Source organism: Moschus berezovskii, chromosome 19, assembly GCF_049115385.1.
Source record: "Moschus berezovskii isolate FMDL1 chromosome 19, NW_MosBer_1.0, whole genome shotgun sequence".
Lineage (NCBI taxonomy): Eukaryota > Metazoa > Chordata > Mammalia > Artiodactyla > Moschidae > Moschus > Moschus berezovskii.
The window spans coordinates 66229070-66250475 of NC_142478.1; the positions used below are offsets into that span (position 1 = coordinate 66229070).

General features: G+C 48.2%; 1 protein-coding gene across 1 annotated transcript; it reads left to right on the top strand.

Annotated features, from left to right (window-relative positions):
* The first annotated feature begins 3307 nt into the window (after positions 1 to 3307).
* On the top strand, positions 3308 to 19645 carry UNC119B (unc-119 lipid binding chaperone B). The gene is made up of 5 exons (XM_055405109.2): positions 3308 to 3577; positions 6142 to 6255; positions 13673 to 13793; positions 13927 to 14099; positions 16167 to 19645. The coding sequence occupies exons 1-5, from the start codon at positions 3334 to 3336 to the stop codon at positions 16277 to 16279; spliced, it is 765 nt and encodes a 254-aa protein (XP_055261084.1). The 5' UTR covers positions 3308 to 3333; the 3' UTR covers positions 16280 to 19645.
* Positions 19646 to 21406: the final 1761 nt, after the last annotated feature.

The window sequence follows — 21406 nt, forward strand, 5'->3', positions numbered from 1 at the left end:
CCACCAAACGGAATGAGAAGATGTACTTTTCAAAAACACTTTTTATTTAAGAGCCTTTTGACATACGTTAGGAAGATTTGGTGAGGAGAGGCCGATTGGAGTTTACAGCCCTGATTTTTCCAGCTCCTTTTTAAAAAGGAATAATTACAGATATTTTTTTCTTTCTTTTTGGTGTGCTTGCTATTCTCCTAAAGACATAATCTTTTTAACCACAGTTAACAGTTAGTGATCAGAGAGAGTACAGGCCTCAGCTCCCATATATGGCAGTATTTATTTAAATTTCTTTTTGAACAAAAAAAAGTGATCCAGTCTGAGGTAGCTTTCAAGTTTTTAAGAGATAATAAGGCTACTTTGACTTAGAATCTACCTTCTAGACACAGATCCAAAGTTATTTATTTCAAAGTAAACAAGCAGCCCGTGATCATGTGCTTGTTGTGATAAAATAGCATAGAAGCAGCTCAAGAGTGTTGAAAGAGAATATATCCCCCTTCAGTCCCTTCTAATACTCTGCTCCCCAATGGGAACCTCACTTAATACATTATATCCAAACCCCTTCCATTGCAGTCACGTACAAATATTCATGTACTTTTAAATTTTAAGTGAATGGGATTATATGCCTTGTCCACCTCCCCCCACAAATTTAATCTATCTTTGAGGTCTCTCCATACTAGTACATGGAGACGGATCTCATTCTTTTTAACAGCTGTATGACATGAATAGATGCAACTGTAACTTACTGGAACTTTTCAGTGTTAGAATGGTCCCACATCTTTGTGAATAAATATCCGCTAAATTCCTGGACGTGGAATTGCAAGTAAAGTGGTCAACACGCTTGTCATCATTCCTAAAAAGAGAAAAGCCGGGATCCAGGTAACTCGAGTTCTGGTGCTCCGAGAACAAAGATTCATGGAGCAAGTGATTGTGGGAAATGGCTGTATGCTCACCCCCACCCCGCCCATCACCATCTTAGAGATTCGCAATCAAGTAGCATATTAATAGTTCGGGAAATTCTTCAGTAGGTACTTACTGCTGAGTAATTTAAAAAGAATTGCAAAGGGAAAGAGCTTAATTCTCTGTACACATCTTACAATTCCCTGAACAGTTTGAGAAGTCCCACCCGGGGTAGGGGGCGGGGGTGGGGGTGGGTAATCTCTCCAAGACAGGACAGTGTTTTGATATGAACTTGACCACATACTGTTTCACCCTGCTGGGCAACTGAGGTGGGGTCAGGTTTGGATTTTATCCAGAAACCAGATGAGGCTTATCAGCCGCTCCCAAACCCCTCATATCAGGTGAGAGGACCCAGCAAGTCCTGCATAAGTCCAGTCTTTTGAGGCTAACCGTAGAGAGATGGGTAGAGCTTCACTTTGGCCTGAGCCTAACAGGTGACATCAGCCTTGCAGACACATTTTGCAACACTCAGGCCGGGGGCCTCCCAACACAGAAGAGTGGATCCTGACTCGAGCAAAGGAGCCACTCGGGGTGTAAGAGGGCAGCGTCCCCCCCCACTCACCTGCAGTTGACATAACGGTGAATTTCCACTTGTCAGTGCAGACGTTACCCCTGCAGCCTCTCTCCCGCCCCCCAGACCTCTCCTGTGTACTCTGGTAGCGCCTCCGCTGCTACAGTGAGCAGTCTGGTTTGTCTTCTAGTTCATTCACACTAGGCTGGGCAAGAGGAGGGGCCGTGCAGTGGAGTATGTACCTCACAGTCCTCCCCAACAAAGTGGGAGCGCTTCCACAGCCTGCCTTCAATCTCTCATTCACTGGCAGTCAGCCTTTACTGAGCACCAGGCGCTTTCAAATTGTGCCGTGGAAAAGACTCTTGAGAATCGCTTAGCAAGGAGAGGAAACCAGCCTATCCTAAAGGAAATCAACCCTGAATATTTGTTGGAAAGACTGAATCTGAAGCTTGAATACTTTGGCCACCTGATGCGAAGAGTGGACTCATTGGAAAAGACCCTGAGGTGGGAAAGACTGAGGGCAGGGGAAGGGGGCGACAGAGGATGAGATGGTTGGAGCATCCAAATCAATGGATATGAGTTTGAGCAAACTCCGGAAGGCAGAGAAAGACAGGAAAGCCTGGAGTGCTGCAGTCCATGGGGTCTCAGAGAGATATGACTTAGCCACTGAACAACAGGCATTAGCTCAGTTCAGTTCAGTCCCTCAGTTGTGTCCGACATTTTGCCACCCCATGGACCTCAGCTGCCAGGCCTCCCTGTCCATCACCAACTCCTGGAGTTTACTCAGACTCACATCCATTGAGTTGGTGAAACCATCCAACCATCTCATCCTCTGTCGTCCCCTTCTCTTCCTGCCCTCAATCTTTCCCAGCATCAGGGTCTTTTCAAATGAGTCAGTTCTTCACGTCAGGTGGCCAAAGTATTGGAGTTTCAGCTTTAGCATCAGTCCTTCCAATGAACACTCAGGACTGATTTCCTTTAGGATGGACTGGTTGGATCTCCTTGCAGTCCAAGGGACTCTCAAGAGTCTTCTCCAACACCACAGTTCAAAAGCATCAATTCTTTGGTGCTCAGCTTTCTTTATGCTGCTGCTGCTGCTGCTGCGTCACTTCAGTCGTGTCCGACTCTGTGTGACCCCATAGACGGAAGCCCACCAGGCTCCCCTGTCCCTGGGATTCTCCAGGCAAGGACACTGGAGTGGGTTGCCATTTCCTTCTCCAATGTGTAAAAGTGGAAAGTGAAAAGTGAAAGTGAAGTCGCTCAGTCGTGTCCGACCCTTAGCGACCCCACGGACTGCAGCCCACCAGGCTCCTCCATCCATGGGATTTTCTAGGCAAGAGTACTGGAGTGGCTTGCCATTGCCTTCTCCGCAGCTTTCTTTATAGGCTGCCCAAATACAGTGGTGACTACAGCAGACTCAATCCCTGCCCCCTTTCATATTCTTATATTCCTTGTAGCCTAGTTCAATGCCTAGCCCAAAGCCTGACGCAGTAGGGTTTAAGAATGGCAATCTAATCAGAAAGCTGCTTTTGCACAGCAAACACAGTCTTAACTCACCTTCTAGACTGCAGATGAAAACATTTTCTCAAGATGCCTTGTTTACATTTTATGCGCTAGAAAGTCATTTGACCGTACGAAATATATATGTTAGATGTTTGGGGTGACTTCGGGGACCAAGTGGAGAGTCTGGAGTACTACGGTGGCGGCCCACCTGGCGGGACCAGCGCTGGAGTGTGGGAGGGCGCCTGCTACTCGGCTCGCAGGCCCCGCCCACCTCGGCCCCGCCCCCAGCTCCCGGCCCCGCCCCGCCCCGCCCCCTCTCTCCATAGTTACGGCGCTGCGGGGGCGGCGGCCATCTTGGCGGCGGAGCGATGAGCGGGTCGAATTCGAAGGCCGCGGCCTTGGGGTCGGCTGTTGGGCCTGGGGGGCTGGTAACTGGCAAGGAAGAGAAGAAGAAGGCGGGCGGCGGCGTCCTGAACAGGCTCAAGGCGCGGCGGCAGGCGCCCCACCACGCGGCAGACGACGGCATCGGGGCAGCGGTCACGGAGCAGGAGCTGCTGGCTCTGGACACCATCCGGCCTGAGCACGTCCTGCGTCTCAGCCGGGTCACCGAGAGTGAGTGCGGGGCCGGCCGCGTCCTCCCCTCGGCGCCGGGCCCCCGGGCCCCCGGGCCCCGAGTCGCCTTCCGCGGAGCCGGCCGCTCGCCGCTCGGCTGGCCCAGGGCGTCCACCCAGGCGCCCCCGACTGGCCAGGCCTTGCTGCCCGCTGCTCCGCCCGGCCGAGTCGGCGCTCCCCGCCCTCACCTCCACCCGGTTGGGATGGGTCCCCTTGAGCTCGACTGCCCGCCCCTGACTGCGGCCACGCCAGGCTTCCCTGTGGCCCGTTCCGGTTGGGCCGTCAGGCCCGGCCGACCGTTCTGCTCCTCAGCTGGATCTCTTTGGGTGGGGACGGACCCCGTCTTGGCTTCTTAACTAGCTCCTCCTGACTCTGGCAAGTGGGGCGCTGCCTCCCCCCGACTCCCGCAGCCCCCAGCTCCCTGCATCAGTGAAGTTCCTGCTCAGCTTGGCCCCCTCGACCTGAGCCAGCTTCTGCTGCCCTCTGCCAGCCCAGACCCCTACCTGGTTTCTCCGTGTTTCCCTCCACTCCGGTCCCCCGGACCTCCTCGCCTCGTTCCAGCCTGCCTTGGCTCCCTGCCTCTTTTGGGTCCCAGGCGTTGCCCTCTTTGTGTGCAGGTGGGCTCTTTTTAAGTCCATTGCCGCGGCGTTTCCTGCCGCATTTGTATGTATATATTAATAAAGTTTCAGTTCCACGTATAAAACCGAAATGTGAATCCTGCTTTTGACACTTGTTCTGGTGATTGAAGCATTTCTTGCATAGAATGCAACGGTTTTACACCTTTTATTGATGGAAGAGAAAGGGTATCAAGTCAGAGAGGGAGGCTCCCGGCCTGGTTCTCCTCCCTCTTCCTGTTCTTTTCAGGCGGCCCTCTGACTTGATGCCCTTTCTCTTGCTGAGTTTCCAGTCCATAGGTTAGATCCTGCTTGCCCAGCCCACCCACTTGCCCCATCCTCTAGACTTGTCACTTTGAAGCCTCAGCACCAGCTTGATGGATTAAGGCTGCTCTCCTTTAATCTGTTGATTTGCTTTACAAGTCGGCAGCTCAGGTGGCCCTCAGGAAGCTGGAGGCCACCCCAGTGTTTTGAGGATGGCAGTTTGAGGGGATGGGCCTTGGTTCAACCTGTGTGAAATGGAATTCCCATCTTCCAAGACGTTTTAATTTGATTCTGAGTATCTTCATGTGTCCATTGTCAATCACTGTTTGGCTCGGGACTATCCTTTGCACACCTGAGTGAGTCTTTAGAAGGTCTTGCTATTCTGTTTCATAGAAACATTGTGAAAAAGCTGCTCCTGTTCTGACCCAGTTATCACCAGGGGTTCTGAAAGTATGGAAATGCTCAGCACCTCACCTTTTCTCACCTCCTGCTTTCTCCTGAAGCAAGGGTGAATCCTGCTGCTAGTGCTGATGCTAAGTGGCCTGCTCAGAGGGCACTCAGGCCCTGTGTAGGAACTTGAGCGTTGCTTCAGAACACCTCCGCAGCTTCTTGGAGAAAGTCATAAGTCAGCTTGGTGACCTCTGGATTTTGTTACTTTTCTTAAAGTCTGTTCCGTTCAGCAGGGTATTTATTGAGGCCCCTGTAAAGGTGCAGAACCAATATCAGCACCTTGGGAAGTTATGGAATAATCAGTTGCTCTCAATTTTGCCATCTTATCGGAGAGTCAACTTGTAAAACATGAACCAGCGAACACAGCAGGCAGTATAAGATAAAGTACCAAAGTGAACTGTGGAGAAAATGCTCTTAGGAGTCATGGTGGAAAGAAAGAAATGAAATCATCTTTGGTCAGTACTGTCTTGATTAACAGATGAAGCTATTGGAGGCTCCATTTCCCTTTGGTCTCATGCCCTCTCCAGCAAATCTGTCCTGCCAGCTGGGTGGGCATGGCCCACCACCTGGTTTTGTGTAGCCCATTACCTTTTCAAATGGTTGGGGGAAAAAATCTCTTGGGACACATGGTTATGTAAAATTTGTATTTCTTTGTCTGTAAATAGTTTTGTGACTGCGTTTGTGCTACAGTGATGGAATTGAGTAGTTGTGATAGTGACTGTGTGGCCTTAAAAACTAAATTACTCATTTTCTGACCCTTTACAGAGAAAGTTGTCTGATCTCTGCTTTGTGATAACGCTCAGCAAGCATGCACCATGTTCACCATTGCGTGTGTGTGTGTGTGTGTGTGCTCGCTTAGTCACATCTGACTTTTAGGTCAGCATAAATGTTTTGAAATGGATTTCTAAAAAAGTTCTGTTGTGTTGTGACTTCTGATGAAAGGTTTGTAGGTCTTTTTTGAAGTGTTTTCAGAGACATTCCCCTCTACCATCCCTGTTTCTAAGTGTTATACGATAATCTTCCATCGAAACCAAGTCTGTGCACTTTTCTCCTTTATTGGATCCCATAATTCTCTCCACGCAACTTTTGCCTATAACGTAAGAGGAAGTTTTGGGGTGTATTTTAAGTGAATTATATAAGAAAAAAACAGCCCGAGTTTGTGTCACAACTTGAGAAAGAAATGGTAGTTTTGGAGGATTATTTAACAGCATTGGTCTCTCTTTCTCTCATTTTCAGATTATTTATGTAAACCCGAAGACAACGTCTACAGTATTGATTTTACCCGCTTCAAAATTCGAGATTTGGAGACAGGGACAGTGCTTTTTGAGATTGCCAAACCTTGTGTTTCAGGTAGGTCTCAGTATCGTATCAACAGTAGCCAGTTGACCGTTGGAGCAAAGAGTCTTTGAGGCTTGAGTTTTTGTGTGCCATAGCATCCTGTGTCATGGATGCCAGCAAGGCCTGCCTCTGAGCCTCCTCCTAAAGCCTGGCCTGCGGGCTTGAAGCTGTGCTTGTTGAGTATTTACTCTGCACTGGTTAACCGTTCCACAGCTTTCTGTTTAAGTTAGCTCATGGAATCCTCACACCTCTGTGAGGGGTTATTATCCTTATCTTCAGTTCAGTTCAGTCGCTCAGTCGTGTCCGACTCTTTGCGACCCCATGAACCACAGCATGCCAGGCCTCCCTGTCCATCACCAACTCCCGGAGTTCACTCAAACTCATGTCCACTGAGTCGGTGATGCCATCCAGCCATCTCATTCTCTGTCATCCCCGTCTCCTCCTACCCCCAGTCCCTCCCAGCATCAGACCCTTTTCCAGTGAGTCAGCGCGTCGCATGAGGTGGCCAAAGTACTGGAGTTTCAGCTTTAGCATAAGTCCTTCCAATGAACACCCAGGATTGATCTCCTCTAGAATGGACTGCTTGGATCTCCTTGCAGTCCAAGGGACTCTCAAGAGTCTTCTCCAGCACCACAATTCAAAGCTTCAATTCTTCGGTGATCAGCTTTCTTCACAGTCCAACTCTCACATCCATACATGACCACGGGAAAAACCATAGCCTTGACTAGATGGACCTTGGTTGGCAAAGTAATGTCTCTGCTTTTTAATATACTATCTAGGTTGGTCATAACTTTCCTTCCAAGGAGTAAGCATCTTTTAATTTCCTGGCTGCAATCAGCATCTGCAGTGATTTTGGAGCCCAAAAAAATGAAGTCTGACACTGTTTCCACTGTCTCCTCATCTATTTCCCATGAAGTGATGGGACCAGATGCCATGATCTTCGTTTTCTGAATGTTGAGCTTCAAGCCAACCTTTTCACTCTCCTCTTTCACTTTCTTTTTTTTTTTTTTAAATCAAAGAATCCAATTTTTATTTTTTTTTCAAGTTGAACAGACTAAATTTCTTTAAACAAACTTATACTCCAGAGTCCTTTAAAAACTTAATAGCATTTATACATTGAAGGTATTTGATTTTCTTGTAACTAGCACTTCAAATGCAACAAGCATTTGAAGCAACAAGCATTTGACCCAACAAGTAAAACTTTCTACAGTTCATAACTTTTATAAATAAAGTAAATTAAATGTACAGTGAATAAGTTCTCTGAAATATTTCAATATTTCTGCAGGTTTAGTAACATTGTAAAATACATTTCAACTAAAATTCACAAATCTAAAAACCTGTTAGGCATTTTTAGGCGTTTTAAGTTGGAAATGAAGACCAATGTTACATCGTAATATGCCAATTACAAATAGTACTTCAAATAGCAAATACTACAGTTTGTCCCAAACTTTAAAAACTATTCATGAACTCAACACTGAACTATTGATGGCTATGAGAATTGTTTCCTAGCCTTTTTGAAAATTTCAACCCATTTACGTTTAAGGTAATTATTGATAAGTACGATCCCGTAGCCATTTTCTTTATTGCTTTGGGTTCAAGTTTATACACTCTTTCTGTGTTTCCTGTCTATAGAAGATCCTTTAGCATTTGTTGGAGAGCTGGTTTGGTGATGCTGAATTCCCTCAGCTTTTGCTTGTCTGTAAAGCTTTTGATTTCTCCTTCATATTTGAATGAGATCCTTGCTGGGTATAGTAATCTGGGCTGTAGGGTATTTTCTTTCATCACTTTAAGTATGTCTTGCCATTCCCTTCTGGCCTGAAGAGTTTCTGTTGAAAGATCAGCTGTTATCCTTATGGGAATCCCCTTATGTGTTATTTGCTGCTTTTCCCTTGCTGCTTTTAATATTTGTTCTTTGTGTTTGATCTTTGTTAATTTGATAAATATGTGTCTTGGAGTATTTCGCCTTGGGTTTATCCTGTTGGGGACTCTCTGGGTTTCTTGGACTTGGGTGATTATTTCTTTCCCCATTTTAGGGAAGTTTTCAACTAATATCTCAAGTATTCTCTCATGGTCTTTCTTTTTGTCTTCTTCTTCTGGGACTCCTATGATTCGAATGTTGGAGCGTTTAACATTGTCCCAGAGGTCTCTAATATTGTCCTCATTTCTTTTAATTCGTTTTTCTTTTTTCCTCTCTGTTTCATTTATTTCTACAATTCTATCTTCTAGTTCGCTTATCCTGTCTTCTGCCTCTGTTATTCTACTGTTTGTTCCCTCCAGAGTGTTTCTGATCTCATCTATTGCATTATTCATTGTATATTGACTCTTTTTTATTTCTTCTAAGTCCTTATTAAATCTTTCTTCCATCTTCTCAATCCTTTTCTCCAGGTTATTTATCTGTAACTCCATTTTGCTTTCAAGATTTTGATTCATTTTCACCATCAAAATTTGAAATTCTTTATCAGGTAAATTCCTTATATCTTCTTCTTTTGTTTGTGTTGGTGGGCAATTATCTTGTTCCTTTACTTGCTGGGTATTTCTCTGCCTCTTCATCTTGCTTATATTGCTTTGCTTGGGGTGGCCTTTCCCTCTTCTTGCAGTTTGTGGAGTTCTCTTTATTATGTAGTTTCTTCGCTGTGTGTGGGGTTGGACGGGTGACTTGTCCGGGTTCCCTGGTTAGGGAAGCATGTGTCGGTGTTCTGGTGGGTGGAGCTGGATTTCTTCTCTCTCCTTTAGAAGACAGTGGGCTGCTTTTCTGGGAGCCTGATGTCCTCTGCCAGTATTCAGAAGTTGTTTTGTGGACTTTACTCTGCGTTCAAATGTTCTTTTGATGAATTTGTGGGGGAGAAAGTGGTCTCGCCTTCTTAGCCCTCCGCCATCTTGTTCCTTCCTCCCCAGAACACTGGATTCTTATATTCCACTTGGTCGTGGAGTATCTCTTCCCATCTGCTCCAGCAAGGCGCAGCCGCTGTACCTTACCTTGGACGAGGGGTATCTCCTCAAGGCCACCCCTCCTGCTTTGAATGTGGATCAGCTCCTCTTGGCCCTCCGGTGCCCAAGCAGCCACCGCCTCCTGAACGTGGTACAGCTCCTCTCAGCCACCGCCCTAACCCTGGGCGCGGGGTAGCTCCTCTCAGCCACGATTCTGCACGTGGTCGGTTGCGCTGCGCACCGGAGCCCGGCGTCTCTCGTGTCCTCCTCTTCACTTTCATCAAGAGGCCTTTGAGTTCCTTTTCACTTTTTGCCATAAGGGTGGTGTCATCTGCATATCTGAGATTATTGATATTTCTCCCAGCAATCTTGATTCCAGCTTGTGCTTCTTCCAGCCCAGCGTTCCTCATGAAGTACTCTGCATATAAGTTAAATAAGCAGGGTGACAATATACAACCTTGACATGCTCCTTTTCCTATTTGGAACCAGTTTGTTGTTCCATGTCCAGTTCTAACTGTTGCTTCCTGACCTGCATACAGGTTTCTCAAGAGGCAGGTCAGGTGGTCTGGTATTCCCATCTCTTTCAGAATGTTCCACAGTTTATTGTGATCCACACAGTCAAAGGCTTTGGCATAGTCAATGAAGCAGAAATAGATGTTTTTCTGGAACTCTCTTGCTTTCTCCATGATCCAGCGGATGTTGACAATTTGATCTCTGGTTCCTCTGCCTTTTCTAAAACCTGCTTGAACATCCGGAAGTTCACAATTCACATATTGCTGAAGCCTAGCTTGGAGAATTTTGAGCATGACTTTACTAGCGTGTGAGATGAGTGCAATTGTGCGGTAGTTTGAGCATTCTTTGGAATTCCCTTTCTTTGGGATTGGAATGAAGACTGACCTTTTCCAGTTCTGTGGCCATTGCTGAGTTTTCCAAATTTGCTGTCATATTGAGTGCAGCACTTTCACAGCATCATCTTTCAGGATTTGAAATAGCTCAATTGGAATTCCATCACCTCCACTAGCTTTGTTCGTCGTGATGCTCTCTAAGGCCCACTTGACTTCACATTCCAAGATGTCTGGCTCCAGGTGAGTGATCACACCATCGTGATTATCTTCTTCGTGAAGATCTTTTTTGTACAGCTCTTCTGTGTATTCTTGCCCCCTCTTCTTAATATCTTCTGCTTGTGTTAGGTCCATACCATTTCTGTCCTTTATCAAGCCCATCTTTGCATGAAATGTTCTCTTGATATCTCTAATTTTCTTGAAAATATCTCTTGTTTTTCCTATTCTGTTGTTTTCCTCTATTTGTTTGCATTGATCACTGAGGAAGGCTTTCTTATCTCTCCTTGCTATTCTTTGGAACTCTGCATTCAGATGCTTATATCTTTCCTTCCTTTGCTTTTCGCTTCTCTTCTTTTCACAGCTATTTGTAAGGCCTCCTCAGACAGCCATTTTGCTTTTTTGCATTTATTTTCCATGGGGATGGTCTTGGTCCCTGTCTCCTGTACAATGTCACGAACCTCCATCCAGAGTTCATCAGGCACTCTATCGATCAGATATAGACCCTTAAATCTATTTCTCACTTCCACTGTATAATTATAAGGGATTTGATTTAGGTCATATCTGAATGGTCTAGTGGTTTTCCCTACTTTCTTCAAATTAAGTCTGAATTTGGCAATAAGGAGTTCATGATCTGAGCCACAGTCAGCTCCTGGTCTTGTTTTTGCTAACTGTATACAGCTTCTCCATCTTTGGCTGCAAAGAATATAATCAGTCTGATTTCGGTGTTGACCATCTGGTGATGTCCATGTGTAGAGTCTTCTCTTGTGTTGTTGGAAGAGGGTGTTTGCTATGACCAGTGCGTTCTCTTGGCAAAACTATTAGCGTTTGCCCTGCTTCATTCCGTGCTCCAAGGCCAAATTTGCCGGTTACTCCAGGTGTTTCTTGACTTCCTACCTTTGCATTCCAGTCCCCTATAATGAAAAGGATATCTGGAAACTGAGGCCCAGAATTTCCAAGTGACTTTTCTAAGGTCCCATGCTCTTTGATCTGACCATGTCACTTCCACTTAGGAAGGAATCCTTGAAATGAAAGTATAATGAGGAAAGCCTGCCTGAGCCTTGAGTCCTAGGGACGCTCTGGAAGGGCGATAGGGAGGCTTCCAGTCCACGTCATGAGGCAGTCTCTTTCTCTTCTTATGCCCTTTCCATTGACTAGTGTCTCAGATTCCCCAGTTAGTCCGTTTGGATTTTAATCTCCAGCATTCTCTGGATGACTAGAAGGCCCAGGCCTGTGAACTCGTTTGCTTGCGGCCCCTTCATTTAGTCTTGAATGAACACTGCTTGTGCTTGTGATGCGGCTCCAGGGCACTTCATTTCTGACTAGGGCACCACGTGTAGGTCTGGGGAACATGTCACTGGGGATTGAGCACCCCCTGGAGTTTGTTTTTAGAACACCAGCCCAGATAGTCCGGAGTTGAAGCCATAGTCTATGTTAATGACTCTTTTTGCCAAGCTTTTCGCATCTATTTGCTATTCAGAAAGAGCCTGCAAGTTTGGTAAGACAGCTGTTAGTAACCAAGTAAGTCAAAGGCTCTCATGAAAAAGTTTCAGCCAAGACTAGGCATCCGTCTCCTGACCCCACTTGAGATTGCTGCTGTAATCCTGGACTGACCAGTGCACTAAAGGCTCGAGCTTGTAGGTACTTATCTTGTATTGGGAGGGTCAGGGCCACCTAGTTTCCTGGGTCTGTACCATTTGCATTTCTAAGCTTCCTGTCCTTGTGATGTTAAGATGTTCCCAGGACCCAGGGAACACCAGGGCTACTTCCGGTGTATGGATTTGGATGAGACAGGACTGAGAGTAGTCATTTCAGTACAAAACTGAACTGTCACAGGAAGGTCAGCATCAGACACTGTAAAAATACCTTGATTTTCAGCCCGTCCAGTCTTTAAGGATCTTGATTCACTAAGGCTCATGCCGAACCAGAACCCTCCTGCAGCACTTTTCTGATGAACTCCAACCCCCGAGAAGATGTGCTCTGTGTTTCTTTTTGAATTCCATAGTTGGAGCCGGGCCTCTGGAGTCTTTGCCCCTGAACTCCCACTCAATCTGGTTGTCCACTGTTCTTGGGATGTTTGATGCTAAAAAAGACTTCTCTTTTATTGTACCTTTGTTCAACCTAGACCTGGAAAAAATTGATGTTGCTGGACACTGGCTACTAGGGAGGGCGCTAACTCCTGGTTCACATTAGAATGTTTGCTAGTTCCTTTTACAGATCCTTCATTCCTAGGTTCAGGAATGGGCTAGACCAGAGCCCATCATTACTGGTGTGGACCGTCGTCTTTCTTGGGTCCCACATGTTGGTTCATGGCCCATCTGCTTCATGCTTCACCCTTTCCCAGATGGTCAGAGTGTTGGGCCTGGTATGGCCTGGAATAGGCAGTAATCCAAGGAGGTGCAGTTCGCCAAAGCTGAAGGTCACTGTCTTTCATTTAAATAACAGAATTATTTCTAAGGATATATCTTTGCTGTGTCAGAAATTTCTGCACTCTTTGAGGGTGCCTTCTTGATAGTTTCAACTTTTGCAGCCTCGTTATTTTGCTTAGCAGCAAGCACATTAACTTGATCAGCAGCAGACCTGGTCTCTATAGCACAGACCACCTCAGGGACCTGGTACCCAGCTGGTGTTTCATGCTTCAGCATTAGGACATGGCCCAAGGCCTCAGGTTATATAAAAGGCAGATAGCCTCGTGTTTAAGAATAGGCCTGGAGTCTGATGGGCCTGGATAGGCTCACTTCACTTTATTGAACTTCACAGATAGTGTGTATTTTTTATAAATTGAAGGTTCATGGCAGCTTTGTATTGAGTTAAGTGTGTTGGCTCCATTTTTTCAACAACATTAAAAAAAATTTTTTTTAGAAGAATATAGTTGATGTACAGTGTTGTGTTAGTTTCTGGTGTATAATTACACACATATATTTTTTCATTTTCTTTTCCATTATGGTTTATTACAGGATATTGTATGTAGCAGCATTATTTATATTTTGCTGTCGCGTGGCTTTGTAGGATCTTAGTTCCCTGACCAGGGATCCAACCCATGCCCCCTGCAGTGGAACCACAGAGTCCTAACCACTGGACCACCAGGGAATTCCCGGCAGCGTTATTTTAATTTTTAAAAAATATTTATTTGTTCAATTTACTTTGGCTGCTCTGAGTCTTAGTTGGGGCATGTGGGATCTAGTTCCCTGACCAGGGATTGAACCCTGGGGTTTTGATTGAAGACTGGGGGGAGTTTGGACCTGTGAGCTCACCTCTCTGGGTCTGTAAAGTGGAGATAAAATGAAGACAACACCTTCAGGGTTGTTAGGACCCTGTGAGGTGTGCAGGATGGAGCCAGGAATCCCAGCAGGTGCTCAATGAGCACAGCCGTCCTGCTGTGGGTGTCGGTACCCCCGATTGGTCGTGCTCTTTGCTGAGCCGGCTTCCATGTGCCCTTTCAGACCAGGAGGAAGAAGAGGATGAGGAAGGGGAGGCAGGCGGAGATGTGGACGTCAGCGCCGGCCGCTTCGTCCGCTACCAGTTCACACCGGCGTTTCTCCGCCTCCGCACGGTGGGCGCCACGTGAGTTCCGGCATCTCCTGAGGGGGGCACCTTCTTCTGGTTCACAGAGAAGAGTGTCCTCTGTTGGGTTGGGGTTGGCTCTAGTGGAGGGAGGAGGCAACAAAGTTGGACTCACGGAGATTGTGTTTCGCAGGGTGGAGTTCACCGTGGGAGACAAACCTGTGTCAAACTTCCGGATGATCGAGCGGCACTACTTCCGGGAACGCCTGCTGAAAAATTTTGACTTTGATTTCGGCTTCTGCATCCCCAGCAGCAGGAACACTTGCGAGCATATCTATGAGTTTCCCCAACTTTCTGAGGATGTCAGTACGTATCCTCCGACTTGTGCAACGTTCTGGATCTTTCAGCTTGGAAGGAGTGGACCTTGAAATGAAATCCATCTGCTCTGGCGATCTCGTTAGCAGAGAAACAGGGACGTGATGGGTCTCGAGTCACTTGACCTCAGGCTTCTCGTTTCCTCTCACTCCTGTCTCATGTTTCACACTCTGGCTCTGCTGGCAATGGGACTCTGAAGGTGTTAATACAAGCCATCCTTGAAGAAGCCTGTGCGGGGAAGGGTGTGATGGAGGGAGATGAGAGGAGCCCCCGGGGCGCCCATTCCATACACAGCCAGTCCCGGTTTCTCACTGTTCTGGACCCTAGTTCCTGCTCAGCATTGCGCTGGCCCGTTGCTTCCTCCTTAATCAGAGCTATGTATGAAACTGAGCTGAGTGGGATTCTCGATCTGATGACCACCTTTTTCTCATTCTCTGCCAGTAGAAGGATCATGAGATAAACTGTCAGAATAGATCAGGCAGAAATAGTGAGCTGTTCGAGGTCTGGGAGCAGGAGTGACAGTGGAAACAGGGTCTTAGGAAGAGATACGGGGAGGAAGACCTGGGGGAGGCACCGAGCAGGGAAGGCCGGGCCGGGGAGGAGATGGACTCGCTGACAGAGGACGAACAGGCTGTGTAGTCCTGTGGCTTCCCTCTGGCTCTCTCACATTAGCATCACCTGTGATCGTGAGGGTCAGTTGTTCCGGAGCAGTGAGGATACGATGGGATCCTGTGAGTAGTGGTGGAGTTTAGTTGAATTATGGGCAAGGGTCTACATACACTGACAAGTTTTCTCAGAGTCCCAGATCCTCGAAAGTGTTGTTTTCTGACAAGTGTTCTGTGCTTGTGCAGCAGTGCTGTTCACAGGTAAAGTGAGGGTTGATGAGGAGTGGGCAGGGTGCCACCTGGACCCGCTATCATCATGATCCTGTTTTTAAAGCCTGCTCCCCAAGCTGGGCTGGAACATGTTGATACTTGCAAGAGAAGATTAAGTACAGCATTTCAAGTTTTTTATCAAAGGCCAGCCATGTAACTTTCTCTTCTTGAAACCAGATAAGCTAAAAGAGGATGGGGGTCAGTTCTCTGGATGTGAGCTAAATAACATCGGTGAGTTTACCGAACTTGAAGCAGTCAGCACGCCTTTTGAGAACTGTGGTCACCAACTGCGTTTCCTCCAGAGGATTCAGAGTAGCAACAATCACTGACTCAATCAACCAGGGGTGGTGGCTCGCAGGTCCCTGAGCCTCCATTTATAGTTAAAGACCTGGGGCAGCTGCCTTAACACAGAAGATTAAGTCTGAGTCCCAGGACAGGCTTGCCTTTGCAGGATTGTTGGCAAGTTAACACCACGCGCCATCTCTGGAGAAGACGCCTTGCCCCCCTGCATTCCTGCACACCTAGGATTCCTTTGTTGTAGGGGTGTCTGTGGGTGGGCCCAGTGAAGCACTGCTTCCTAAATTTGGACCAGAATGTCTGGAGGTGGGGGCCAGAAGCACCAATCAGTCAGCTGCTTTGATGCATGTTGGCAGACGGGCGAGCTCCTCTCCCTGGCGTTCTGATAGCACCAGGCTGATGATGGCCACGGAGAGCCAGGCCTAGCGCTGGTAGCCTCCTGCTGTGGAAGTGGATGGCATGCACCGTTTGGGGGCCTCTGTGGTTCCAGGTCACCCCAGCTCTCCAGGCCTGGCTCCCTCTGTTCTGACTTCATTATTCTGATAGCACATGCTCACATTTTCAGGAAGGGCTGGTTTATGCATTTTTGTGTGTGGGCGCTCAGTCATGTCTGACTCTGCAACCCCATGGACTGTAGCCCCACCAGGCTCCTCTGTCCTTGGGATTTCCTAGGCAAGAACACTGGAGTAGGTTGCCATTTCCTCCTCCCGGGGATCTTCCTGACCCAGGGATCGGACCTGCGTCTCTTGCGTCTCCTGCATTGGCGGGCGGGTTCTTTACCACTGAGCCACCTGGGAATTTAGAGGGGATGCTGAGTTTTTTCCCACCTGGCCCACAGGGCAGACTCACACGTAACTCTTTGCATTTTTTCCCTTCTAACTTGCAGTTCGTCTGATGATTGAAAATCCCTATGAGACCCGTTCTGACAGCTTTTACTTCGTCGACAACAAGCTGATAATGCACAACAAGGCCGACTACGCCTATAACGGGGGCCAGTAGCAGTGGCCGGAGCAGACGGGAAGGTGCTTTGCTGGGGCCCGACGTCCTGGCACATGGAGGTGGTCGAAGCTGCTCTGTCGACACATATCTGGAACCTGGCCCCGGGCAGCTGAGGCCGGGGTGGCAGTTTCCTGTGCTCCACGAGAGGTGCCAAGCAGTGCTATGTCTGTTTCCACCCGTATTTTTTCCTCCCTTTCCCCCCTGCCCCTTAGGTCGCAGAGGTAGTAAAACTTAGACTCCTGGAATCCAGATAGAAAGTTTATTTTCCCGGCTCCTTCAGGATGTCCTGAAGAACCTGGGTCTCTGCAGGCACAGCTGTACCAGGGAAAGAATGCTCTTCTGTAGGTTCAGGGGCCCTCTGCGAAGCTGAGACTCCTCCCTCACCTGCAGGGCCTCCATCAGCACACTCTGACCTCAGCCTGAGCATAGTCCTTAACCTGCTGGAGAGAACCTGGAACGGAGTGGAGTGGAGGATGGGGCCAGGAGTTGAGGTGCAGGGGTGGGCAAGGCTGCCGAACCTAGGGAGCCGCTTACCTGTCTGACTTCCGGGATCTTGGCTGATCCTCTTGGGGCACCCCCGAGCTTTCAGCCTGGCCGTGCCTTCCTGTTTTCCTTCCAGACGGAAGATGAGCTTGCTCTGCTTTTCCTAGCTCCTACCTTTTGAGTTCTCCTGAAATCGAATGTGTCCGTTTTCGCTCTGAGAACTGTAGTGTCACTCGAGACCAGCACAGCCCTCATTGTGTTTTGGTTTTTTTATTTCTAGGCTTCTTGTGGGGAGGTTTTATAAAATGTCAGGGGTGCTCCCAGCGTACGTGATGTGTGGCTAGACTTCTCTGAGTACTGATCAGGCTCCCTTGGCTCTTCTGGCTCTTGTTCCCTCTGCTTTTGTACTGAAACTGCTCTGGAATCATCCTGGCCGGTCCCACCTAAGTAAGGCAGATTCTGGTCCTATGGACCGCTAGTCTGAATGGTCTCGGTGTTGGGAAAGTGGGAAATGGGGTGAGGTGGCCTGGCAGAGACATGTGTTCTCCAAAACGTGTCTCTCTGCACTTACCTCAGGCCCTCATTGGACGGACTGTCCCCGCCTCAGCTCTCTACCGCTGTCTGTCTGGGCGGATTTAGGTGCCCAGACCTAACTCCTGCTCTTCCGATGAGATTGTTGCCATGGCCAGGGCTCAGTGTTTATAGGAAGGTTGCAGTAGGAAGCGCCTAGGCACGTGGTGCCTCTGACAGGAGCGCCGTCTCCCCGGTGTTGGGGAGAAAGGCTGGGCAGGGCCAGGAGAGGAGGGCCAGCGCTGTGCCGCAGGTGGACCTAGCCTTTCGCTGCCCCGTGTTGCACCCTGTTTGGTTTCTAGAGCGTGAGTGGCCTTGAACTTTGGTCCAGAGCTTTGTGCCAGGCCAGAGTCTGGGCTGTGCCAGAGGCTGGCAACTTTCTCACTGAGAGAACCCTGGTTCATCCTGGGTGCTGGCCCTGCACCCAGCCCCCGAGGGAGGAAGAAACTGGGCTCCCTGCAGGGCAGGCTGCTCACCCCAGACCCGATGAGCCCCAGGACTGGAGTCGGCTGCAAATCTAGGTGCCTTAGGGATGGCTCCTTCCCGTCCCTGGTGGACAGACATCAGCACTGCCTCTTCACCTTCTATCTCTCACTGGGGCACCTTCAACAGATCTGTGTTCATTGGGCTTTGGAGTAACCCCTTCTCTCTGCGACAAGCCCAGTCGGGAGAGTTTCTACTATTTGATATTTAATTATTATCTAGGAAATTGTTTGGAGCTTCCCAGAGCTCTGCTCAGGAGAGCGTGTCCAGGCAGACCCCGTCTTGTGGGCCGGTGGGCTGTCTCTCACCTCCAGTATTAGCGGTTGCTGGGAGGAGGGCAGGAGGAGGCCGGTGTTCTGGCTTGAAGACTGCCGCACCCTGTTCCCAGGAGCTTGCCTTAGTCTCACTGGAGACCACAGTGAAGCCGAGTGCCCACTCTGTGCTCGGCAGGATAGGGATTGGTCCCCTTCTACACTTGAAGGTCTGGTGTCTGTAGCTGGGACTCCAGATTCTTGTGTCCAGCTACTCAGGAAACCTTGAGAAGCATCTGGGGTGTTAGCTAGGATAAGTCTGAAATTCACCCTTCTGTACCCAAACTGGGGAGAGAATTGGAAATTATACTTTCTCTGAAAGTAGCTGAACTCATCAGAAGCTGAATCAGGAGGCCATGGCGTTAAGAAGTCTGGACTGCGGGCAGCAGTTACCTGTGGGCACTGGGGTGGCAGGACAGAAACGGCCTGCCTGGGGAGACACATCCTCCCTCCGTTCAGAGTTGGCACCAGTGAGGCCACTCCTAGAGGGAGCACATCTCAGCAGACCAGCTCACCCAGCTGTGGCAGAGGGCCTGCCGCCTGCGCCCCTTCTCCTGTCTCGTGTCCTGACCTGAGGGCTCCTGGGAGAGCACCTTTCTTTTCCTGTGGCGCCTTTGGGCTGAGATGCCCTTTTAGCTTCTGCAGAGAAGACCATGGTTTATTTTATTCTATGTTCTAAAGAGTAAACAGGAAATAAGGAAAAGTAGTTCTGGGATAAAGTAGGTCACCCTCTCCTCATATGTCAGCTCATAGCTGTCTTGCAGGGAACGCACGTTTTCAGGGCTTTGCAGGACTTCTGAAGGCACTCATAGTCTGTGGGCCACCCGATTCTCAAATACGGGCAGTGATTTGGGGGTCTTGGAGCTCTCCTTAGACTGGAAAGTCTTGACGTGGCAGTAGCTCGGGGGATCTTCAGCTTGTTTTTTTAGTTGAAATGGGACTCATTTCTGGAATGGCCTTAATAGGCTGTGTCCAGTGTATCAATTGGGTGTCTTACTTTGGTGTGTCTTGCCACCCTAGATACTCTTAGTTTAGTACTCCCAGTGTACTCTTAGTTTTTTGCTGTAAAGTCACTTTCTTCCTGGTGACCGTTGTCACTATGACGTCAGTAAGGTTGGGGAATGGGGACCGGTCTCAGAATTACAGCACAGACTCAGTGTCTGTGGGTGAGGACCCCTGCTGCAGAGGGCGCCACTCTACCCGTGAAGGAACCTAAGCGTCCATCCTGTTTCTCACATTCCATGTCACGGAACGTCGAGGTGGATTTACCCATTGTTGTACAAAGTATCACGTAAAGTCGTTGAACTTGTGAAAGTCTATTTTTTTCCCCCGTAAATCTATTTTTCACCAAATATAAGAAGCGTCAGTGATCAAATCTGACCTTCCTCCCTTTCCCCTTCACCTAAGCTCCTCATTCCGGTTTGTATTGTCTTTGTGTCCAAAGTAAATGAGGTGACTTATTTGTATAAAATGTTATTTTGCCACAAGAGACAGTAATAAAAGAAAGATTTTCACAGTATGTATGCCCTCTCGTGTCTTCTGACTGGGCCTCTTGCTTCACAGGGGGAGTAGGTATGGAGTGGGGTGGGCTCTGAGTTTCTTTACGTGGCCTGTCAGTCCTGGTTTAATTGGTAGCACTGGTTTCTAGAGTGATTAGCACATAGTATTGTGCTTTAGGTTTCATGTGTTTTTGCTTTACATTTTAATGAAATGCTTTGAGAATTTAAAATGCATATATATTTTAAAGTTAGATTCATTGAGGTGTGTTTTGACCATACCTCATTTAAGAGTCAATTCAACCCATTTAAGAGTGTGGTTTGATGAGTTTGATAAATGGATACCCTATCACAAGCATGATAAAGGACATTTCCATCATCTCAGAAAGTTAAGTTCTTGGTGTCTGCAGCCAGTTTCCTCCCTCCACCCAACCCCTTGCAACCAACTTCTGATTCCTGTCTTTTTTGGAAAACATGCATACTTTTAATATAAAACTTACATCCATGTTTAAGGTCACAAACAATGCAAGTTAAAAATAACTGGTTTCGAGAGCTTGTGGCACCTGAAGGTCTGTTGGCCTCTGCCTGCAAATACTCGTTTATTTTCCCATCTTGTCTCCGTTTTCTACCCAGGGCTGGTGCCCAGGTGCGGTGGGAAAAGGTATGGAAGCCTCAGAGGAGTATTTGCCAACGACAATAAATGTACTGTTGCTTTAGAGGCTTTCTTTTGAATGTATTTCTTCTAAATGCAAGGCGATATAGAAGCAGCAACTCAGTGGACATGAATTTGAGCAAACTCTGGGAGATAGTGGAGGACAGAGGAGCCTTATGGGCTACAGTCCATGGGGTTGCAAAAAATTGGACATGACTTAGTGACTTAAGGAACAAAACATTTGAAAGACTGCCACATCTTTTTAATAGATCGTCAGAAATCAGAGTAAGTTCTGGTTTCAGCCTGTGCTGCGTCTGTGTTGGAGACAGACACCTGGCTGAGTTAATGGGGGAAGAAAGGCAGCTGGAGGGACTGGGTTCCTGCGTGCATGTGGGTGGTGCCAGGAGCCTGTGGGAGTCTGACTCACACCTGGGCCTGTGGAAGATGCTTGTCAGGCAAGAGAAATCACTGTAATTTTGGGGTGCGGAGTGAAGGGGTCCTGACAAACTAAGGACAAGATGCAGGATGTTAGGGCACAGCGTTGAAGGCTCCCATTGGAGGGGTAGGTAGGGTGCTCTGCTCCACAACTGGGAGTGAGACGCGGGACCATAGAGGAACAGGGAAGCAGCAGTGCCACCTCACCTTCACAACCTCCTGGCACCCCAACTCCTTATGCCAAGATAATGCGCAGCAGCGTAAGACCCTTACCCCACTGGGCACTCACAGGCTAGTAGGGGACATGATAAGATTTCAGATGCTACCTGCCAGAAAACAACGAGATGGACAGTTTGTGAGGGGAAGCACCTGTCGCCTCAGGGAGGTGTTGATGGGAAGGAGTCTTCCAGCGGAGGGGATGGTGACTGCAAAGGTCCTGAGGCAGGAAGCAGCTAGAGATCCCGGAGAAAATCTGCATTGTGAGGCGACAGCGGGGGCGCGGTGGGTTTGGGGCGGGGGGAGGCCAAGTGGAGTTTTTTAGATCACGGAACTGGATTTTAGGAGAGAGCTAGGCTCACCCCCTGAAGAGTTTTAAGGTCAGCCTAGAACCAGGAAATCAACCCTGAATATTCATCAGAAGGACTGAAGCTGAAGCTCCAATACTTTGGCCACCTGATGCGAAGAGCGGACTCTTCGG

Bases quoted from the DNA above. Each gene is read 5' to 3' on its own strand.
- UNC119B (XM_055405109.2), top strand. From the start codon at position 3,334: ATGAGCGGGTCGAATTCGAAGGCCGCGGCCTTGGGGTCGGCTGTTGGG. The intron at 13,794-13,926 runs GTGAGTTCCGGC...TGTGTTTCGCAG, and splicing joins CTCCGCACGGTGGGCGCCAC to GGTGGAGTTCACCGTGGGAG. The intron at 14,100-16,166 runs GTACGTATCCTC...TCTAACTTGCAG, and splicing joins CCAACTTTCTGAGGATGTCA to TTCGTCTGATGATTGAAAAT.